This window comes from Diabrotica virgifera, chromosome 1 (genome assembly GCF_917563875.1).
Source record: "Diabrotica virgifera virgifera chromosome 1, PGI_DIABVI_V3a".
NCBI classification, from domain to species: Eukaryota; Metazoa; Arthropoda; class Insecta; order Coleoptera; family Chrysomelidae; genus Diabrotica; species Diabrotica virgifera.
The window spans coordinates 65,342,597-65,365,864 of NC_065443.1; the positions used below are offsets into that span (position 1 = coordinate 65,342,597).

The 23,268-nt window shown below is 33.0% G+C and overlaps 1 protein-coding gene across 2 annotated transcripts in view; it reads left to right on the top strand.

Moving 5' to 3' along the window:
* Positions 1-23,268, top strand: part of LOC114330037 (uncharacterized) — a 157,994-nt gene that overhangs the window by 97,976 nt on the left and 36,750 nt on the right. Inside the window, exons 1-5 of one of the 2 annotated variants that reach the window (XM_028279335.2) lie at positions 12,513-12,635; positions 14,986-15,136; positions 15,965-16,034; positions 20,497-20,667; positions 22,298-22,669. In XM_028279335.2, the coding sequence (XP_028135136.1) occupies positions 14,998-15,136; positions 15,965-16,034; positions 20,497-20,667; positions 22,298-22,669 (752 nt within the window). In that variant the 5' untranslated portion in view covers positions 12,513-12,635; positions 14,986-14,997. Of the gene's footprint in view, positions 1-711; positions 885-12,512; positions 12,636-14,985; positions 15,137-15,964; positions 16,035-20,496; positions 20,668-22,297; positions 22,670-23,268 lie in introns of those variants that run through there. The other variant, XM_028279334.2, reaches the window with a different exon arrangement.

A 23,268-nucleotide genomic window follows, 5' to 3' on the forward strand; every position in this document is an offset into this window, starting at 1 on the left:
TAACATAACTCACACACCTCACACCTTATAACTTCATGTATGGATGATTCTGAGAAAAGTTTTAAGGACATGAGACATCAATCTTAATATTCTATAATTGGATTGTGAGGCATTGTGAGGAATTGGATTTTTGATGTTACGAATGTTGATTTTAGCCAGTCTGGTGGTATTTTACCTGTGTCATATATCTTATTGAACAGTGCTGTTATCAAGTATAGGCTTTTAGGTACTTTAACTATTTCGTTGCATGATGCAATTAATGCTTCGACGTTGATATTTTCTGGACCGGTGACTTTTCCAATTTTCTGCATAAGCAGACTAAAGAAAAAAAATGTTTTTCCATGATTTTATTTTCTTTTTAATTCAAAATATTTAGAGAGATTATTTTTATTTCTTAATATTTTATTGAATTGTGATATCAAGAGAAATGTTAGACGATGGCGAACACCCACAAAAATATGACCATGACCATTAACGCGTTCGCGTTGGCAACCCTACTTTGATACCAAAGGAGATGAATCTCTCTTTTCGCGTGTTTCTAACGCTCAGAATTTGATACCATGTATTTAAAAAACTCACCCATACTGTATGGGCCATACATACAAAATGTTCTCTTAACATTGTCTTTTATCTGTTTGTAGACAAATCTGTAAAAAATATAAAAAAGTATTTTTATATATAAAATAGCTACAAACAGTACCTACATTTCAGTGCTTATATGACGATACTATGTCGAACGGATCAAAGGGCAGCTTCCGTCAGCTTTGAAGGGACCAGGCGGACAGGCAGAAAATGTCCACCTCTTCTGCGTTCAAAAACATTACCAGCTATCTTTACACCGACAGGAAATATACTTGCAGAGCAATTGAGCAATCAAGTTAGGGGTAAGTTATAACTAATTAAGCTTTATAATTTAAAATTATTTTAATTAGGTTCCCAAATCTGAATAATAAACAATTATTTGTATTATCCAAATATTTTTTATTACTATTAATTCAATAAATAAACTGGTGAAATTGCAAATGGTGAAACTTATAACATTCGGCGTCCATAAAATCATAAAGGTTTGTTCGAAAAGTTCTTCTACGTTCCGAAGCATTTGCTGAGTAATTTGTAAATCCTCTAAAGATACGGGTGATGTTCTATAGATTTTACTTTTTAGATGTCTCCACAAAAAAGTCCAAGAGGGACAAAATCTGGTGACAGAGGAGCCTTTTCTCCCAATCTAATGCCGTTAAAAAATTTTGGTCTAAATACTGGCGAACAAGTAGGTAAAGGGTAAAGCATAATGCGAAGGAGCACCGTCCTGTTGAAAAATCAAATGATCATCATCATATTGTTGATCATTTTCAATAATATCGGTCAAGGCAGAATCAATTACGTCGTCCATTAATTATAAATACGTTTCACCCGTCAAATTGCCAGGTAAAAAAAATGGTCTTACCAGTCGATCACCAAAAGTACGTTCTTACGATGTCAGTTGGACCAGTATAAAAACAAAATTCGACACCGATTGTCGGCACCGTTTGTAAAACATAGGCGGCGCAATAGAAATTAATGAGTAAACTTTTATTTTTAAATTATGGTTCAATATTTGTTAAACAGTAATAATGTTGTTAATTGTTCACATTTCTTTATGAAATTGACACCAAAGGTAATTAAAAATACATAATACAAATGAAATTTAACGTGCTTATTAATTTGAGAACTAAAGAAATAAGACTACACTTTGAATATACACATAAAATACATGAAAACGAACAATTCCTCTTCCAGTCGAATTGTCTAATTCATGACTAATGAAGAGATCACTTTTACTACTGTATAGTATTTTTACTACAAAAGCGATATTACGTAGGTCAAAATTTTTGACGTAAGAGAACTGTCAAAACATTAGAATGTGACTCTTCATTATATCCATGTTTATAATAAACATGGCAATAATGAAAATTCACATTCTAATGTTTTGACAGTTCTCTTACGTCAAAAACTTTGACCTACGTAATATCGCTTTTGTAGTAAAAATACTATACATAGGACATATTTTTGACAAGTTGAAATATATCACTATCCGTGTGTTCAGAACTTGATTCGACACTTGTCGTGTTTATAACTACCACACCAATATTGGAAAAGAAGTGAAAGGCGCAATTTACACAACAGTTATCAGACCAATAATGACATAAATACGCGGCAGAAACACGACTTGATACAGAAAGGACAGAAAGAATGCTAGAAACAGCAGAGATGAAAATACTTTGAAAAATCGATGGGATATGGGAAGAGGTAGAAGTGCAGATATACGACAGATATGCAAGGTGGACAACATCAATAACTGGGTAAAAAGCAGAAGAGTATAATGGGACAACTACATGAGCCAAATGACAAAAAACAAAGTAGTAAGGACGGCGAGAGACGGTTCCCCAATAGGAAGACGATCAGTTAGGTCTGTGTCCCGCGTATGAAAAAAAAAGTTGATTAATAGTAAGCTGAAAATTTGTTAATAGCTTAAACGGTGTCTAGTCGGATAAACTGTGATATATGAGAACACTGTAACAGGGGCAGTTTTAATTGTGGTTAAAAATTTGGAACGGTCAGACTTAAACTCTCCGAACAGAGATTAAACTCTCATGCAAAAATCAGACTGCTATTTATCAGCTGTCATAATTCCTGTCATTTGACATATTCTACATGTTCCACTCATTAAAACGCCCATTTGGTGATAAATAGTAGGCTGATTTTTGCATGAGAGTTTAATCTCTGTTCGGAGAGTTTAGTCTGTTCTGTCGGACAAAATACATGTGCCGTTTTCGTGGTCTGGCCATTCCAAATTTTTAACCTGTTCCACAATTAAAACTTCCCCTATTCCAGTGTTCCCATATATCAAAGTTTCTCCAACTACACACCCTTAAGCTATTAAAAAATTTTCAGCTTGCTATTAATCAACTTTTTTTTCATACGCGGGATCCAAAACTAAGTGGGAAGACCACGAAAACGATGGAATGACAACTTACTGGAGCCACATTGAAAAACAGACAGTCATGTCTACACAAGAAGAAGAAGAAGGAAAAGAAGAAGAAGACATTAATATTGGTGACAAAGCAAGTTAATATTTTTATTTTACTTGAACATGAGCTACACAATTTTTCCAAATGTCACTTTTGACTTGTTATTGTATTAAAACAGAAAATAGTGAAGAATTACCAAGAATGATGGAAGCACTAGATAGTGAATCGACAAAGATGGGACTGAACATCGCTTACAGTAAAACAAAAGCCATGACCAATCAACAAGGAGAACCAATAATTACAGTGGCACAAACAAGAATAAAGCAAGTAAAAGAGATATTCTAGGACAAATCACTAAATTAAATAAAAAAAATCAGACCGAAGAAATAAAAAAAAATAATAAGATTGGCCTGGGCATCACTCGGAAAACTGTTTTTTATTCTAAAGAAAAAAAATACCCCCAATACCTAAAATCAAGAGTCTTCAATCAATGTACACTCCCTCTCCTCATATATGGCTCTTAGACATGGACACATACAAAGGAAAATATGGAAAAAATAAAAATATGAAACATGAAAAATTCCATTAATTACATTATCCAATCAGCGGACTGAGCAAATTGACGTCATTAAATCTCGCATAATATATGGGACATCCTGTATAAACAATACAGTTTCAGTATAATACAATACAATAAAATTTAAAATTGATCATTAAAAGTATATAATACTTACAAATGCAATTTAATGTGCTTATTCATTTTTAAGTACTAAAGAAATGAGACAAAAAATGTATTATAAAAATAAAATAATTGTAAGTTATGACGACGACACTGTTTATTTAGTGTTTATATTGCTTGCCGCCTTTGAAACATGAGAAGGTATTTTGACCAGATAACGATATGATTTGAGCCTAAGCACTTCCGAACAATTTGACCAATTACTCTTCAGTATTGCCCAATAAGATACGTTAGAAAGTAGTAAGCCACACCCGCGTCCATGTGGACTAATACAAGGAGTGATCAATTTTGAAGCAAGCAAATGTTTATATGGTTTATCTTTATTTCTATGCTCTTCGTAGAATTATTGACCGGACCCCAAAAATGCTTCTGGTCCAACTGACATCGTAAGAACAGTACCAGCCCATACATTACATTGTTACGATTGCTATGTATGCACCACGTGGAAAAGACTGTCATTTTAATCAGACCAATAACGACAATTGTGACGATTTACAGCTGAATTTATGAAAAAAGTCCATTCATTGGAGAAAAAATATTAAAGCTAAACTGGATGGATCAGTGCTCGCTCACTGATTATTTAAAAAAAACTGTAAGCGACTGCGAGTATGATTATCCTCGTTAAGTTTTTGCATTAAGTATATTTGATATGGAAGAAATTTGTTCTTCTTCAAAATGGCTTGGGCGCTGGTTGGTTTCATTCCAGATACAACCACTACTTGTCTCGTACTTAAGATGGAACCTAGGTGAAACTGTGATAATATTGCAACTTCACTAACTACAGGTCCTTCAGTTTCTCGTTTTTTATTACCTACATTCCCAGCTTACTGTTTTTTTTATTCCAAAACATACTTCCTACATAAAAAAATATAACGAAACGATATCTACTATCTACCCTTTCCGGAATAGAATTCACTACATTTTCAAAGACTACAAATTAATGCTTACAACCGATTTTCAATACTACTAGAGAATATCTAATTTCACGTCCTTTGTGTTTTTATCATATCATTTACTCAGTGTGACAGATATGAGAAAAAAACAAAAGCTATGGGAAGAAAAAAGTTAAAATCTAAACCAGTCGCGTACTAAATCAACTAATTAAGCAGGTAATTATATATTAAAGTTTAAAAGTATTTTTAAATAAATAAAATAAAGTCTATCTATGTAAGGATTTTTACAGCTGTCGCCACCTTCCTTCTTTCAACCAACGTCTTCAGTCGTTTCTGTTCTGCCATTCTCCGTCTCTAAGGTCTCGTCTTTCCATGGCCTCGTCCACTTCATCCTTCCATGATCTTCGGGATCTGCCTCTTCTTCTCTTTCCTATTGGGCTCCAATCTGAAATCTTGGATATCCACCTTGTAGGATCTGCTCTTCTCACATGTCCATACCAAATTAAACGTTTTTCTTCGATGTATCTGAGGATGTCTTGTTCTAGTGACATTCTTCGTTTTATCTCTTAATTTCTAATGCGATCTATTCGTGTTACTCTGCAGCCTCTTCTGATGAAGTTTCGTTTGTTTATTACCCAATTCTCTGCTCCATTATATTAAGTACCAAGGTCTTATAATATATTCTCTTCTTCGTATTTATGGTAATCTGTCTATCCCACAATACTCCGTTCATTTGTTTAATACAGGTTCTTGTCTATGCTAATCTGCTGGTTACCTCTTGCTCGGTGGTTCCATTCTTTGAGAGTATGAATACTAAGTATTTGAATTTTTCAGTGCCGTTAATTTCTCTATGTGCCAGAGTTAGGATCGAAGGTTCCACATCCGCAGAAGTAGAAATTAGGAGGGGAGTTAGACAGAGATGTGTTCTGTCGCCTCTGCTGTTTAATCTTTACTCCGAGTTTCTATTTAAAGAGGCACTGGAGAACTCCAAGGATGGAGATGAGTCAAGGTGAATGGCGTAAATATCAACAGCATCAGATACGCCGATGATACGGTGTTGATTGCGGATTCCGACTTGGGTCTACAACGTCTCATCGACAAGATCAACTCGACCTGTGAGCAATTTGGTATGAAAATATATCCAGCCTAAATCCTAATCTAGAAATAAGATCGAAACAGGCCAGAAAATCTTTCGAAAAAATCAAAAAACTTCTTTGTGATTCTCGAATAAAACTCGAAACTCGACTGCGTTTATCCAAATGCTACGTCTGGTAGACTCTTCTCTATGCAGTTGAGACATGGACCCTTAAAACATCAACCGTAAATAAGTTGGAGGCCTTTGAAATGTGGATCTACCGGAGAATCCTCAAAATTTCATGGACATTGCATACCTCAAACGAAGAAGTGCTGCATAGAATAGGCAAGGCAAGAGAACTTTTCAACACAGTGAAAGTTAGAAAAACATCATACCTAGGCCACATACTGAGAAATAATAAGTACCAATATGCTCAACTTATAGTGAAAGGAAAGATCGAGGGAAGGAGGGGACTAGGAAGGAAAAGACTATCGTGGCTCAGAAACATCCGACAATGGACAGGGCTAAATTTGGAACAGCTAATAAGAAGAGCTGAAGAAAGAGAAGAGTTTGCAATTGTAGTAGCCAACCTCTATTGAGGAGACAGCACTTTAAGAAGAAGAAGAATTTCCCTATCATCGCCCATTTCCAAGTTTCTCACTGGTTCTTGTTCTGTTGTTAAGTATTCGGTCTTTTCTAGATTTATTTCCAGTCCATTTTTTGTGTATTCCTCTTCTAATTTTCGGAGCATATAAGACAGATCTTCTTCATCTTGAGCCGTTACCACTTGGTCATCTGCAAAACTTAATGTGTACAAGAAGTTGTCCCGGATTGGAATTCCCATCCCTTCACATTTCCTTTTCCATGGTTTTAATATTTGTTATAGGAATATCTTGAACAGTGTCGGAATGTAGAGCATCCCTGCAATAAGCCTTTTATGGTCTTAAATTCGTTGCCGTAGTATTTATTGCCGGTTTTAACTCTTCTTCTTCTTCAAGTGCCATCTTCGTTCCGAAGGTTGGCGATCATCAGGGCTATACGTATTTTCGAAACTGCTGACCGAAACAATTCGTTGTTGCTACAGCTATACCATTCCCGTAGATTCTTTAGCCAGGAGTTTCGTCTTCTTCCTATGGATCTTTTTCCTGCTATCTTCCCCTGCATAATTATTCGAAGCAGTTCATATCTATCGCCTCTTGTAATGTGTCCCAAGTATTGCAGTTTTCGTTTTTTGATCGTAAATATGACTTCCTTTTCTTTATTCATTCTTCTCAAGACCTCGACGTTTGTGACTCTCTCCGTCCATGATATTCTCAGGATTCTGCGATACATCCACAGTTCAAATGCCTCCAATTTTTTGATATCAATCTTTTTGATATCAATCTTTTTTTTAACTCTTGCCCTGTTGTTATTGTAAAGGTGTTTTACGGCCTCTATTAACCTCTGAGTTATTCCGATTTCCTTCATGGTGTTCCATAGTTGTTGTCTGGGAACCGTGTCATACGCATTTTTTAAATCGATGAATGCCATGTGTACTGGCCTATTTTTGCCATTTTTCTCAATTAATTGTTGGAGTGTATATGTTACAGTTCAAGTTGATTCTCAGTTAGAGTTGACTTTTCCTAGTTCGAGTCAACTCCAACTGAAAGGAGCAGTAAAACTTGATTTGAAAAATTTAAATCAACTTTTACTAGTTGAAGTTGACTCTTCCTAACTCTTGTTAGTAAAAGTAGATTATACAATTTATACGAGTATAATCTCACGTGCATTTTTGATGAGTGTGCGTCTCTTTCTTTTGACCGTTTCAACTACTTATTAGTCCAGCTGTAACGTCGCCCCCGTTAGGTAAATTATTCTGATTCGATTTTTTTGCACAAACTTACTCAAACAAATACATCCTTATAAAAAATACACAGTGCCAGGCGGTACCGCGGTCGAAAAATTGTTTAACCAATTTTTGTTAACCAAATTCACAAAAATAATTCTTATCTACTCTACCTCATATTATGTATAAATTTTTATTGTGTGAAAAATGTAAATATAGATAGCAATACATGAAGGGTTTAAAGTGTGCCTGAAGTAATAATGTATTTTAAATGGGATTTACTTTTTCGCACTGTTTTTTAGCACACTTTCATATAATCAAATATCCTTAACTTTCGCCTTGTCATGGTGATGACATGTGAGCAATAAATTACAAAAAAAGTTTTGACAGTTTTGTGGTTTGACAGAAGTTTGAATTTTTAAATGTCAAAGTTCTAAAAAATTGTAAAATAGGAATGTATTCCAGTGACGAAGAATTGCAATTTTCTTATTTGTTTTTTGGTAGATAAAATATTGTATGAAATTGTGGTGAAGTACTTTTTGCGCACTTAGGCGATGTATAGCACTCGGCCCGCTCGTGCTCTAAACATCGCGTGCGTGCGCAAAAAGCATACTTCACGAACTGTTTTATAAATAACTAAGTATTTCACTCCGGACAATTTTTTTTAGATTATTTTGGTCATTCGGAGCAAAAAAGGTCTCCTGTGATTTTTCTCTAAAATTGCTAGTTTTCGAGTTATGCGCGATTTAAAATTTGAAAAATGCGAAATGACCATTTTTAAGGCTTAATAACTCGATTAAAAACTATTATTATGAAAGTGAGAAAGTGACTAAATCAAAGTTTAAAGCCTCCCCTACAAGATCCTGAAGAAATTTTTGTCATTATTTTATTACTAAGCTGTTATTTTTAATTATCAACAATGAGCGCTAAAAGCGTATTGAGGCGGCCGTCAATGTGAGTGCGAGTAAGATCCTCCATTCCGACAGTCCAATGGTGTATCTCAGTCTCACTCACATTGACAGCCGCCGCAATACGCTCCTAGCGCTCATTGTTAATAATTAAAAATAACAGCTTTGTTTTTTATTTTTTTACTGAGTTATTAGGCCTTGAAAATGGTCATTTTTGCATTTTTCAAATTTTAAATCGCGTATAACTCGAGAACAATAAATTTTACAGAAAAATCACAAAAGACCTCTTTTGCTCCGAATGACCCAAATTAATGATGTAAAAAAATGTCCGAAGTGAATTTTTTTGTGAATTTATTTAAAAAAAATTGTTTAAAAAATTTTTGGATTACGGTACCACCTGACACCCTGTGGATTCGTCATAAGGACCTCTTTTTGAGTAAGTTTGTGCAAAAAAATCGAACTGGAATAATTTACCTAACGGGGGCAACGATACAGTCTGGACTATAAATATCACGATTTGAACATAATATACAGTAACATTTAATTTCTAGAATCGGTTATTTGTGTGAATTAACTTTTACTAAATGGCATTGGGAAGAGTAGACTTTAACTAGTTGGAGAAATGTTGAATAAAAATCTTCATTTTATATTTATAATCAACTTTTACTAAAACCAACCGTTTGAGTCGACTCGAACTAGGAAAAGTCAACTCCAACTGGATAATCAACTTGAACTGTAACATATAGGTACAGTATGTCCCTGTAAGTTGTATCCATATGGAAAACTTTTTTAATATTAATTTTACGAAAAAAAGTTATTCTTCATAAAAAGCTCTGCATGGTCGAAAACCTAAGATTTAACCATCAAATATAAAAATTTTTTAATATTATACGAGGTATGTCAAAAAGTTTGAATTTCACTCAAGAGTAAAGTAGCTTTATTTTTCACAATATTGAAAATTGCTATTATGAAAAGTTGTCTGGAATTAAAAACTGTATTGTAATATGCAATTACATCCTTCTAATTAAAAAAAAATTTTTTTTTTGAACAATTCTGGATAACTTTATTTTCATTTATTTCAATTCAGATAACTCTTTTATTATTAATTTTACGAAAAAAAGTGATTCTTAATAAAAAGTTATACATGGTCTAAAACCTAAAATACAACCATCGCATGTCACACTTTATCAATTTTATACGAGGTATGTCAAAAAATATGAATTTCGCTCAAGAGTAAAATAAGTTTATTTTTTACAATATCGAAAATTGTTATTATGAAAAGTTATTTAGAATTAAAAACTATGTTTCAGTATGTAATTACATCCTTCTAATTGGAATATTCTGAACTATAAAGGTACTTTACTTTTGATCTAAATTTATCTTTTTTGACATACCTCGTATAAAATTGATAAAATTTGATATAAGATGGTTGTATTTTAGGTTTTAGACCATCCAGAACCTTTTATTAAGGATCACTTTTTTTCGTAAAACTAATAATAAAAGAGTTATCAGAATTGAAATAACTGAAAATAATGTTAGTTACCCATAATTTTCCAAAAAATTTTTTTCAATTAGAAGGATGTAATTGCATATTAGAATATAGTTTTAATTCCAAACAACTTTTGATAATAGCAAATTTCAATATTGTGAAAAATAAAGCTACTTTACTCTTGAGTGAAATTCAAACTTTTTTACATACCTCGTATAATATTCAAAAAAATTGATATTTGATGGTTAACTCTTAGGTTTTGGACCATGCAGAGCTTTTTATGAAGAATAACTTTTTTTCGTAAAATTAATAATAAAAAAGTTTTCCATATGGATACAACTTACAGGGACATACTGTATGTGTGGTCTATGCAAGATCTTCCTGACGTGAACCCCGCCTGATCTCCGATTTTATTTGAAATAGATTTTTCCAGTTTTTCTTTTAGTATTTTTCCATATATCCTACCCATACATGCTATGGGTAGGCACTAATGGCAGATAGCGAAGAGATCCAGAGAGTCGACAGATTCACTTACCTCGGAATTACCCTCAACTCACAATGGGACCACACTCAAGAGATTAGATCCAGAATTGAAACGGCACGGTCTACATTTATCAAGCTGAGATCCTTGCTGCGCTGCAGTGATCTCAGTTTGGGAACCAAGATGCGGATAGTGAGGTGCTACGTTCTTCCAGTGCTACTGTATGGAGTTGAAGCCTGGACACTGACGCAAGCCACTGAAAAGCGGATTGAAGCCTTCGAGATGTGGATCTACAGGAGGATACTAAAAATATCTTATGTGGACAATGTCACCAACATTAAGGTCCTACAGCGCATGACAAAAGAAAGAGAAGTGCTTAATTTAGTAAAACAACGTAAGCTTGCCACGTGATGCGAAACGAAGAAAAATATCGAGTTCTTCAACTCGTCATGCAGGGCAAAGTATTTGGCAGGAGATGGCCGGGACGCCGTCGTATCTCGTGGTTGAAAAACCTCCGACAATGGTTTGGGATAACCTCCGCGGAGCTGTTTCGCAGAGCAGTCAACAAAACAATGATAGCCTTAATGATCGCCAACATCCGGACCGGATAAGGCACTGAAGAAGAAGAAGAAGAAGAAGATACATGCTATCACACTGATGCCTCTGTAGTTCTCGCATTTCTTCGTATCTACCTTCTTTTGTATCGAGGTTATAATTATGTGCTTTGGACCATTCATCTGGTATTTCGTTCAGGTGTATAGCGTTACTTAACATTTCGTGTATAATTCTGTGTAGTTTGTCGTACTGGGTCGAATTTAAAAATTTAAAGACTAATAAGATAAAAAAGATCAAGGCAGGTTTTGTTTATATTTGATTCAGAGTTGGACCACCATCTCCATATAGCTATTTCAGCATCCTTATGCCTCATCGGTGAAGCTCAGAAGTCTCAAAGACTAATGTTTGGGGAATTGCCAAGGCTTTCAAGCGATATCTTATTTGACCCCCATTGCCAATAAAACTGTTGGAATGATTCTTATCCTGGCTTAGGGGTGAGAATAAAATAATCGAAAATGCCGGAAAAATGTGTCTACCCTTAATCAAAAATTGATCATCGCTGGGTTTTCAAAAAAGTTGTAGTTCCTGATCATATCTCGTTTTCGCCTGGCCATCCTGTATGTATATATCCAAATAATCGAAGAAATTGGAAGGCAGGGCTGTCCATAAATGACAATATGTGGAAATAATAATTTACAAAATAATAACCAAATATTGTTTATTATTATGTGGTAAAAGATGGGTAAAACTATTTATAATATTAATACGTACCACAGCTTATTTCTCATAGAGTAAATAATAAAAACAATAAATTTAATAAAACAAATACTTATAGTAAATAATAAAAACAAATATGTCAACACCGCAACTGTGAAATAAGTCAAGTATATTCAAATGGGAAATAAGCCACAATTTTACCTAAAAATGATTTTATTAACGTTTCGACGCCCAAGTCGGGTGTCGTTGTCAAAATACAAAATAATACACCCGACTTGGGCGTCGAAACGTTAATAAAATCATTTTTAGGTAAAATTGTGGCTTATTTCCCATTTGAATATACTTGATTATAAAAATGCCACAAGAAAATAGCTTCAGAACAACATTGTGAAATAAGGGTTACCAATGTATGCCAAAATGTCACCTTCGTTCGAACGCAGTTAAAGTGTGATCCAAACAAGTGTGTTTTATAAAAACTCTTTATATTCCACTTATACAAATTAAATGAAACAAGTTATGGTGTATTTCTTTAAATGTAAGAAATCTTCAAATATTATTTTTTCGCGTATATAATAAAATATGTCTAGTTGCTGTAATTCCAGTGAACTTAGCTAAACGATTCTAAAAAGAACAGACCTATGACTTATATTTTGTATTGGTATCGTGTGACGTCACAACGTGCCCGTATGACGTGAAACGGGATTTATACTGTACGAGCCATACCTATCTATCAAAATTATTTCAACCTTTTTTCATGTAAATACTTGTCAATTGTCAAACATTTGACTTAAAAATTATGTAGGTTATGTTCCAATTGTTATTGTTTTCTTAAATAATGTATTGTTCATTTATTTAGAAAAATGTTAGATGTAAACCCGTCGCCAAAAATAAAGCAATAATGCATACAGAATATTTATACTTAACAATGCCTTCACTAAAATTGGGGTAAGTTCGTTACATGTTCCCATCTAGTTATAGATAAATCTTAAATAAACAAGAAGCAAAACACTATCTTTAATTTTTTGATTCTGCACACATTTAAAAAGGAAAACCGTTATTCTATGGCTTTAAGTTTATTTCTTGTTTACTTTTTATGAATTTGAAACTACCACAAAGGTGCAAATAAGCTATATTTGACCAAAACTTAATTTTCAAAGACACAGTATAAATCAAATATTTGATTATTTTGCTACTTACATTTATTAGCAATGTACATATTAACAAACTTAAAAATAAATAAAAATTGTGGTTTTTCTGCCACATTAATCAGATAACAACTACTGATATACATAATGTATGAAAGAATTTGTCATGTACAGAATGTAAAATTTAGAATAAGAACAATATGGTTCTTGTACATGTTTGTGAATATATTTGTATCTTCAATTATTGTATAAATTGTATTTTAATTGTCTGTGATATATCTCTATAAAACGCGACAGTTCTTATCTTGTAATGCATACTTCCTTTAATAATGTGTAATATGTTATAATGAATAAGCTAAAAAAGAAGTTGTTTCATTTTTCCAATGCAGATAAACTGGATGCAGAACCTGAGTATATTAATAATTCTGATATAAAAAAGTGGCCCACATTTCAGTCAGTAAGTTAACCAATCCCAATTTTTAATTAAATAAAAGTATATTAGAAGGACAACTATATTGATACTTATTAGATTTATGTTTGGAAAATTAAAAAGCCAATGGACAACATGTATCCAGTAATTAGACAAGAATTTGCAGTAATTTTGCTTTCGGAGAGAGTGTAGAGTTATGCTTAGTGTGACCAACTAGCCCGAAAAATCCGGGACATGGCCCGAATTACAAAGTCATGTCCTGGCGTCCCGGACAAGGCTTCCGGGCCATCCGAATTTTCATTTTGGTAAAATTCTATTTTGAAATATTGAATACGTTATTCTTTTAAGAATTCACATCAAATTGATTTGGTGGGACAAAAGAAGTCGACAATTTATAGAGTGTAAGACTAACATACCACATCCAAAACTCATGCATTTTGTACCGTGGTATTGTAGTTCTACAAAAACTAAAACGTTGAATTTTTTTTGTTTCTCTATTTTAATTGTCTTCTGAAAAAAAATGGCCCGGTTTTTATTGAAATGTCCCGGATTTTAGGTATTTTTTTCAGCCTTGTCCCAGATTCGACTCAATTGGAGTTGGTCACACTAGTTATGCTTGAATATTTAATTATGACTCAAATATCCAGTCTAAAGCTAATGCTCTAATGTCTAATGCTGAAGAAGCATTTTGTTACAAAACTCTCAGATAGGCTAAAAATTTAACGTTTATAGCCAGTTCAGTGTAAAAGTGAAAATTATTGTTCAGTGTATGCTGGATCAATGCATTTGCAAACCAACGAAAGAATGAAGCATATAGCTTTGACGAAGACAGGCTTTCCTTAATCTGTCATCTCATCCATAATTGAATTATTTAAGTTTGTGCTGGGTGTCCTCTTTTTCTTTCTCCTTGGGTATTCCACTTCTTACAATACATGAGCTAATTTTATGAAGTGTGTGGCCAATCTAAACCTACTTCTGTTCGGTAGGGTGTAACTGATCTTTGTTTTTGATGGTGTTAGGTCAAAAAATAGGAACAATTATTCATAGGTTCAACCAAGACCTGCAGTTTGCCTATAAGGGTTTTTTGTCACTTTCCGGTTTTTATATCGGTAGGGTAGAATAGACATGTAATTTGACTGGAATACTTAAGTCTTCGTCTGGACTAGACCTCCAAACGGGACTGAGCATGTTGAATACTTGTTGAGATTTTCATATTCTCATTTCAATGTCATCTTCGGTGTATCCGCGTTTTGTTATGACTCTTCAGTACTGATGTTACAGTGACTGGTCTAAAGACTTCTTGATTGGCTTGAAATTAACTTTGTTTATATTTTCAGTTTGATAATGTGAGAATTTTATTTATTCCAGCCTTACGTTTGATACTTAATTTGACCAAGTCTAAATGACTAGGACTAAAGAGGTACAAGATGATTGATATTCAATATCTCATTTGTATATTGTTTTCTTTTTGGTGTTATACCATATTCTAGTTCACTCTTCATTTTAGTATATTTTTCATAAATTAATCATAAGATTTTTCGTCACTCCACTAGTACATTATTTTGAGATCAATAACTAGACTTTTATATTTTTTTACTTACTATGTTTTTATAATTGCAATTATATTTTTTGTTTATATTTTCTATATTTTTGTTTGATTTTTCGATAAGTATATTATTTTATTTATATTTTTTTTATTATTATTAATTTCCTTTTTTAGCTAGATAGTTTAATGGGTAATTTTGAAATGGAGGTAGCTAATATAGCCCCAGAGAGAGTTCTACCTCTCGTTGGGTATAAAATTAAAAAGAAAAAGTCCAAACTATTGCGAAAAACTCAAGGTGTGTCAAAAATTACTTCACAGTTTCCTGGTAAGATTTATTTAGGAGATACAAATATTTTGATATCATTGTATAAATATTCTTAATGATGTTTTTAACTATTTTTCTTTATATATGGTATATGGTATGGTACACTTGATATTTACTCTTAACAATAAATGACTGATTTTTTTGTTCATTAAATTTTTAGTTATTTAGAGATGTGAAGAAGTTAATAAGTATCAAGAAAACCTCTTGACATGTCGCAAATACATTCGTGGTACTATTTCTTTACATATATACGTCATCACTTAAAGCACCAATAACTCAGGATATAATTTGACCATTTTCAATAACAAACGATTGACTAATAAAGAAACATCTTTTTAAATTCTTTTTATATTATGTCCTGTCTATTCTTAATCTATTTGCAAATATCGGCAAAGCTATGTCCCTTGATAGAGGGTAAATAAGTTAAATACTTTTACAATAACGTTGCATTAGCTGTATAGAAATATGTTATTTTTTTTAATGAAAAATAGGTGTAAGCTATGAGAACTGCAATGTATCAGATATAAATTTAAATATTTGTATTATTTTATGAAATTTCATTGTAAAAACAACCTTATCAAAGGTAAAGAGGAAAAACCTAATGCAATTTTCAGCCCAGAATTTACAATGGTCATCACTAACCAAGGTAGAGAGATAAACTTTTATTGTTAAAACACTTATGAAAGAATTAAGAGATGATCTACTCCCGAAACTCCGAAACATAATAAAAACACCAATGAATTAAGAGGCATCATTTTGACTCCAACAATTATATACTAAATGAACTTATTGTTTTAAACATTAGTTGATAAATTTATGTACTTTTAGCTCTCTACAATGCTGCTCAACAAGGTCAATTGGAAAAGCCAAGAGTATCATTAGATAATAATGTAAATAGGTAAGTAATTCAAAAGCGTGGAACTATATCACTTTTGAAGCAAAATTTAATAAAAAATTTTGGCTTGGTAAAAGGTATATTGGTTTAAAAAGCCCCTATAGGGCTACAAACATAGAAACAAAACGTTTTCGCTCTGTAACAAGAGCATCATCAGTGTTACAAGAACATGGTGAGCCAACCAAAAAATACAAAGGTCAAAGCCTTTCAAAAACAGACTAAAAGTCTTATATAGTAGCTAACATGGCAAAATCCAAAGGATGGATAAAATTCCTATGGCTACGGCCCTAGGGCAGCATATGACTCCCACTTGTGGTAAGTGGGTCAAAAGGTAACTTTAGGTCATTATGTTACAACAGGTGATAGGCAACAACAGGTGACAGGTTGCCTGTCAGCTGTTGTAACATAATGACCTAACACGGTTCTTAGACATTACTACGGTTGCCTAGATCCACTAACCAATGAACATTGAGGGTGCGATTACGTCACGAGAGTGTACTGTCATTTGAATCGTAATATGATTTTTTTCGAATCCTGAGAAAACCATGTATTTTAGAAAAATTTAAACGCAGGATGAAAGATTACATTATTACCGAGGGCGGAAAGCCCCTTAGAATAAACAAGCAGTTTTTATTGAATGAAATATTTGAAATTAAATATCACACTTCTCTTTTATTTTCAGCCCTGTAACTTATTAAAATAAACATTATAGAAGTTTTCACGGACTTTCGGCCCTCGGCAATAATGTAGTCTTTCATTCTGAGTTTAAATTTTTCAAAAATATTTATTAGTTTTCTCAGGATTCGAAAAAAATTAATACAATTAAAACACATTGAGAATTTTGACATGCGTCAAAATTTTGCATTAACTCAATGTAAAATTCTAAACTGTTGAATTCCAGCTTCCCTAATTATTTTACATCAAAAGACATTAGAAACTATTTGTAGAGGATTGAAATCTGTATTGAAAACAACTGTTAAAATTGGTCTACGTAATTAAACATATTCCAAAATTTTGTAAAAATGTAATATATTTTAGTTTTCAGCCCAAACTTAGGCCACACACAATGCAATAATGTTCACATTTTTGAACTGTCAATATTTTTATTTTATCATCTATTGTTTAAAAACAATACAGTTGATAAGATACCCTCAGTTGCGGAGAAAGTATTAATAATAAAGATTTTTTATTCAGTCAATGGTGTGAGCACTGTCAGTTAAATAGTAACGTGTGGCCTAACTTTTACACGCATACCTATTGTAGCAAATGTATCATATTTTTCAAAATTTTGGAATGCATTTAAATCGTAGAACAATTTTAACTTTTGATTTTATAATACAGATTTTAATTCTCTACGAGTATTCTCTCATGACTTTTGATGTAAAATATTTAGGGAAGCAGGAATTAACAATTTAGAATTTTACATTGAGTTTCCTATGGTCCTTTTTACGATTCACCACCCGGTATAAGATAAAATGTTTACTATTTGTCTTATTATTTCATAATAACACAAATAATACACATATATACACAATAACACACATTCAATGATCGAAAATCATTTAAAAATATGGGAATGTGTACTCTTGTAACGTAAAGTCAAAAATATAAGTCTCCCCACCACCGTTGGTCAAGGCAACCGTAATAAAGTCTAATAACCGTGGTGACCTAAAGTTACCTTTTGACCCACTTACCACGTGTGGGAGTCATATGTTGCCCTAGGGCCGTAGCCATAGAAATTTTATCCATCCTTTGGATTTTGCCATGTTAGCAACTATATAAGACTTTTAGTCTGTTTTTAAAAGGCTTTGACCTTTGTATTAACTATTTTTGTAGAGAAAACTTCTTTAGGGACGTTGTGCACTTTTTGGCTGGGAAAAAGTAATAAATTAGCGACCGTCATCGCTTTGACGAAATAAATATTTGAAGTGAAACTTCTTTAGGGACGTTGTGCACTTTTTCGATGGAAAAAGTATTAAATTAGCGACCGTCATCGCCTCGATGAACTAAATTTTTGAAGTGAAAACTTCTTCAGGGACGTTGTGCACTTTTTGGATGGGGAAAAATTATTAAATTAGCGACTGTCATCGCTTCGACGAAATAAATTTTTGAAGTGAAAATTTCTTTAGGGACATTGTGCACATTTTCATGGGGGAAAAGTGTTACATTAGGGACCGTCATCGCTTCGACGAAATAAATTTTTGAAGTGAAAACTTCTTTAGGGACGTTGTACACTTTGTGGATGGGAAAAAGTATTAAACTAGCGACCGCCATCGCGACTGTCATCGCTTCGAAGAAATAAATATTTGAAGTGAAAACTTCTTGAGGGGCTCTGTGCACTTTTTGGATGGGGAAAAATATTAAATTAGCTACCTTCATCGCTTCGACGAAATAAATTTTTGAAGTGAAAATTTCTTTAGGGACGTTGTGTACTTTTTGGATGGGGGAAAAGTATTGAATTAGGGAGCGTCATCGCGACCGTCATCGCTTCAACGAAATAAATTTTTGAAGTGAAAACTTCTTTAGGAACGTTGTGCACTTTTTGGATGGGAAAAAGTATTAAATTAGCGACTGTCATCGCGACCATCATCGCTTCGACGAAATAAATTTTGAATTGAAAATTTCTTTAGTAGTCCAGAAAGCCACTGCGCATCCGCTAGTAAAAATATTCTAATTCGGATTTTTTGCACAATCTTACTCAAAAAGGACTCCTTTTAACAAATTTGCATGTTGCCAGGACCAAAAGGTGGTCAAAAATTTTTTAAACGTTTTTTTTTTGTTTTTTTCTTAAAATTATTTTTTTTACATGGGAAAAAGTTTTTTTAGGTTTTTTGGATCGTTCCAAACAGAAAAGATCTTTAGTGACTTTTCTCTAAAAATGATAGTTTTTGACATATAAGCGATTAAAAATTGAAAAATTGCGAAATCGGCCATTTTTAACCCTCAAAAACTATGTGAAAAACTGAAAATTTGAATGTTGCCAAGGTAGGCAGATATTCTCTAAACATCGATTGATGAAATCACGAAGAGTTTTTTGCAATACAATATTCAAAACTCCTTTGTTTTTTAATTGCTAATCAAGCGTGCGCGACACTATTTTCCACCGACAGTATGGTGCAAATGAAAGGAATAAATTCGTTATTTTATAAACCGGGGACTTAAACGAAAAATCCCGAAACAGGTCGATTTTTATTTTTAAGTTATGATATTGTGGCATATATGGTATACTAGTGACGTCATCCATCTGGACGTGATGACGTAATCAATGATTTTTTTAAATGAGAATAGGGGTCATGTGCTAGCTCATTTGAAAGGTTCTTCAATTCTCTATTCAGTAATAGAAACAATTACATAATTATTTATACAGGGTGTCCAAAAAAATTTTATTAAATTAAATTATTTGACAAAAAAAGAAGTAGAAGGACACCTGTATAAATAATTATGTAAATGTTTACATTACTGAATATAGAATTGAGGAACCTTTCAAATGAGCTACCACACGACCCCTATTTTCATTTAAAAAAATCCTCGATTACGTCATCACGCCCAGACGGATGACGTCACTAGTATACCATATATGCCACAATATCATAACCTAAAAATAAAAATCGACCTGTTTCGGTATTTTTCCGTAAAGTCGCCGGTTTACGAAGAAACGAATTTATTCCTTTCATTTGCACCATACTGTCGGTGGAAAATAGTGTCGCGCACGCTTGATTAACAATTAAAAAACAAAGGAGGTTTGAATATTGTATTGCAAAAAACTCTTCGGGATTTCATCAATCGATGTTTAAAGAATACCTACCTACCTTGGCAACATTCAAATTTTCAGTTTTTCACATAGTTTTTGAGGGTTAAAAATGGCCGATTTCGCAATTTTTCAATTTTTAATCGCTTATATGTCAAAAACTATCATTTTTAGAGAAAAGTCACTAAAGACCTTTTCTGTTTGGAATGATCCAAAAAACCTAAAAAAACTTTTTTCCATGCAAAAAAAATAATTTTAGGAAAAAAACAAAAAAAAAACGTTTAAAAAGTTTTTGACCACTTTTTGGTCCTGGCAACATGCAAATTTGTTAAAAGGAGTCCTTTTTGAGTAAGATTGTGCAAAAAATCCGGATTAGAATATTTTTCCTAGCGGATGCGCAGTGGCTTTCTGGACTATAGGGACTTGTGCACTTCTTGGGTGGAGAAAAAGTAATGAAATTGCGACCGTCATCACTTCGCTGAAATAAATTTTGTACGTATATAAATTATGTGTATGTATACATAAATAGCATAGGGCATACGTATCGCGTATATGATATAGGTATAGCACTTCTTTTTTTATCGGGAGAAAGCATCATAATTTATATACTATAAGAAGTTTTCACTTCTGTCGGCACTCCCACGAGTGCCTTCAATTTTTTTTTGTTACATAATTTTTCATCAAGTAACGGCCAATTCCATAAATATTTTTTTATAGATTTAATGCTCAGTTGGATCAGCTAGATCAATTAATGGAAGAAGTGAGACAGTACAGGCCCGGAAACGAAATTTTGGAATCTCATGGACCTCTTCGGAAAATACAGAAGCGGAAAACTACCATAAAACAATTGTTTTCAGCTGCTAGCAAGTTTCAGAGAAATTTGCACAGGTTTGTTATATGAAGTTTTTAGCAATTTTAATTCTTTTATACCTAGCAAATCGTTGTCAGTAAATCATTGTAGTGTCATATTTGTAAGAAACAAGTTCATCTTGCAGCATGATTTTGGCTTTTCAAAACGGTTAAATAGGAGGAGAAATAACACAAATCCTTGTTGTATGTCTCTTTTGATTAAGAATACTTCTGATCTATAATCTCCAATTCTAACTATTACTTTTGGTGCTACTGATAGGAAATTATTAGATTTGACCTGTAAATGTTTATCTTATAAACGTGTCCCGTGCATAGAATATTGGAACGTGTCTCGAGCATAGAATATAAATGTTGTTCTGAAGCTATTTTCTTGTGGCATTTTTACAAATTTATAATGGGAAATAAGCCACAATATTATTAAAAAATGATTTTTATTAACGTTTCGACGCATCATTTTTTAATAATATTGTGGCTTATTTCCCATTATAAATAGTTAAAATTAGAATATAAATGTCTTATGATAGAATAATTAGATGTTTGATAGAATTGGATGACTATAGAAAATAACGACAGAGGGCTCCAACTAATTTTTAACGAAAACAAGTAAAAACGATAAAGGTAGTTAAGAAATTAATGAATTATTAAAGGAATTAGAATAAAATATTTACTTGAAAATAAAATAACAAAGATGTGACATTTATAGCGTTACAAGAAGTATTTTAATCCCATATAAAATCATGCCACAAGAAAAACAGTTTCAAATCCATATTTCACTGTTAGTATTTAGTTTAGATATTGTGCGTCAATCTAAGAATCTCAAATCTTTTAATATAATAAATGAATAAAATGATTGCCTTTACATATTATATCGGTTTATATCGGATAAAACCACAATTTGATTTTAATCAAATTTACACAAAATTACACAAAAAAGATAATTAGTTTACAAAATAAGGTTGTTTTAACCTATTGATGTTTATTGGCGCTTTGTTATATCAATTTGACAGGTGCCTTAGTTGGCCTCGATCTTGTAGACAACTAACCTATAATAAATAGATTAAGGCCACCTGTCAAATTGGTATAACACACCTCCAATAAATATCAACGGGTTAAAATAACATCCTTACTTTTTAAAATAAGAAGAGAGAAAATCGAAAATAAACATAATAAAAATCGACTAGGTAAGGTATGGGCCGCTCTGTGCATCGAGGTGTAACGTCGATATCTATAGGTTTGTTCCAACACAACGAAGAACCGTCACGTAACGATCACGTTACTATAAAATAATACGTTCCATGCGTTCTGTGTCTGGATTTCGTGCGTTCCATGGGCTATTTTGTTTACTGCGCAGGACGGTAATCGTTACATGGACGGTTTCTCGTTGTGTTGGAACAAACCTAAGGACATCATTGATCAATATTCACTTTGAGTGGTCTAGCCATCATTGCCTGTCACATGCGGGGGATCGCTTGGTTAAAAGAGATAGATAGACCACCGATCAACTGCCCACGCGTTACGCTATTTTGCTCAGTATGCATTGTCTATCCTTATTATGTCTATGACTAAAACCAATATTTTACAGATGTTACTTGTCATTTATGATTTCTGTTACTTTAAAAAATAAACAAATCAAAATCTCATATTTTAGGGGAATATATTTGGCCTGTATCCTCTACCACGAAGACAGAATACTCCTCACCAACGAAGATTTCCTACCTGTGATAGAAATAGACGAAATATTCCCTAGTTGCATTCACACAGATCTCTACTGGCTGATGAAGGTCGCCTGTATATGGAACGAAACTAAGGTGTTGCGATTCGAAATGGAAAAACATATCTCATCGCGTATACATTTTCGGAAGAAAATACTCTCTGCTGCCATTCAGATGCAGTCTTTACTATGTTTGCAAGACTTAGGACAGATATATCACAAACCTTTAAAAGACTCGCGTGGTACTATGGTTTTAAGCGTCGTTAACTATGTTAAATCTCCTAGGAATGTATCTCTTCTGAATTCAAGGTGAGTAGTAATAAAGTAGTAATGTAGATCTTTAATAATCTAATAATCAGCTACATGGCTTTACAATGCGCTTTAATTCTCTTAAATCCTTTTCCACTTTAGCGAGCCATCATCTCGTTGGACATCAAATTCTATTTGTTTGTAGTAGACTCTCTCTATAACGAGAACTGAAATGGCGGACTAACTACCTCGTTATAATCGGATCTCGTTATATCAGACAACAATAACATTGTGTATGCATATGAATATATAGTTTTCTAAAACATTAACTTCCTTTAGTGAAGCCATTCGGAGCAATATAAGATGCTAGATATTGTTTTCTCAACAATAAGGCTTCGCCATCATAAATTATAAATTTTCTTACAATATTTTATCGGTCGATAGAGAAACAGAACAGGAAGAAGTTTTATAGGCGGTGGATTTTCTTACAGTACTATCCTCGATAACCACACAGATGTTGGGGATTTCTGTATACACGCAGTTGGGGTATTTATTTATAGCCATTACAGCGCTAAAAGCAGGTAAAGATACATATTCTACGATTTCATTTTTCCTCGTTATAACCAAATATGCCTCGTTATAGGGGTGTTACAGTTCAA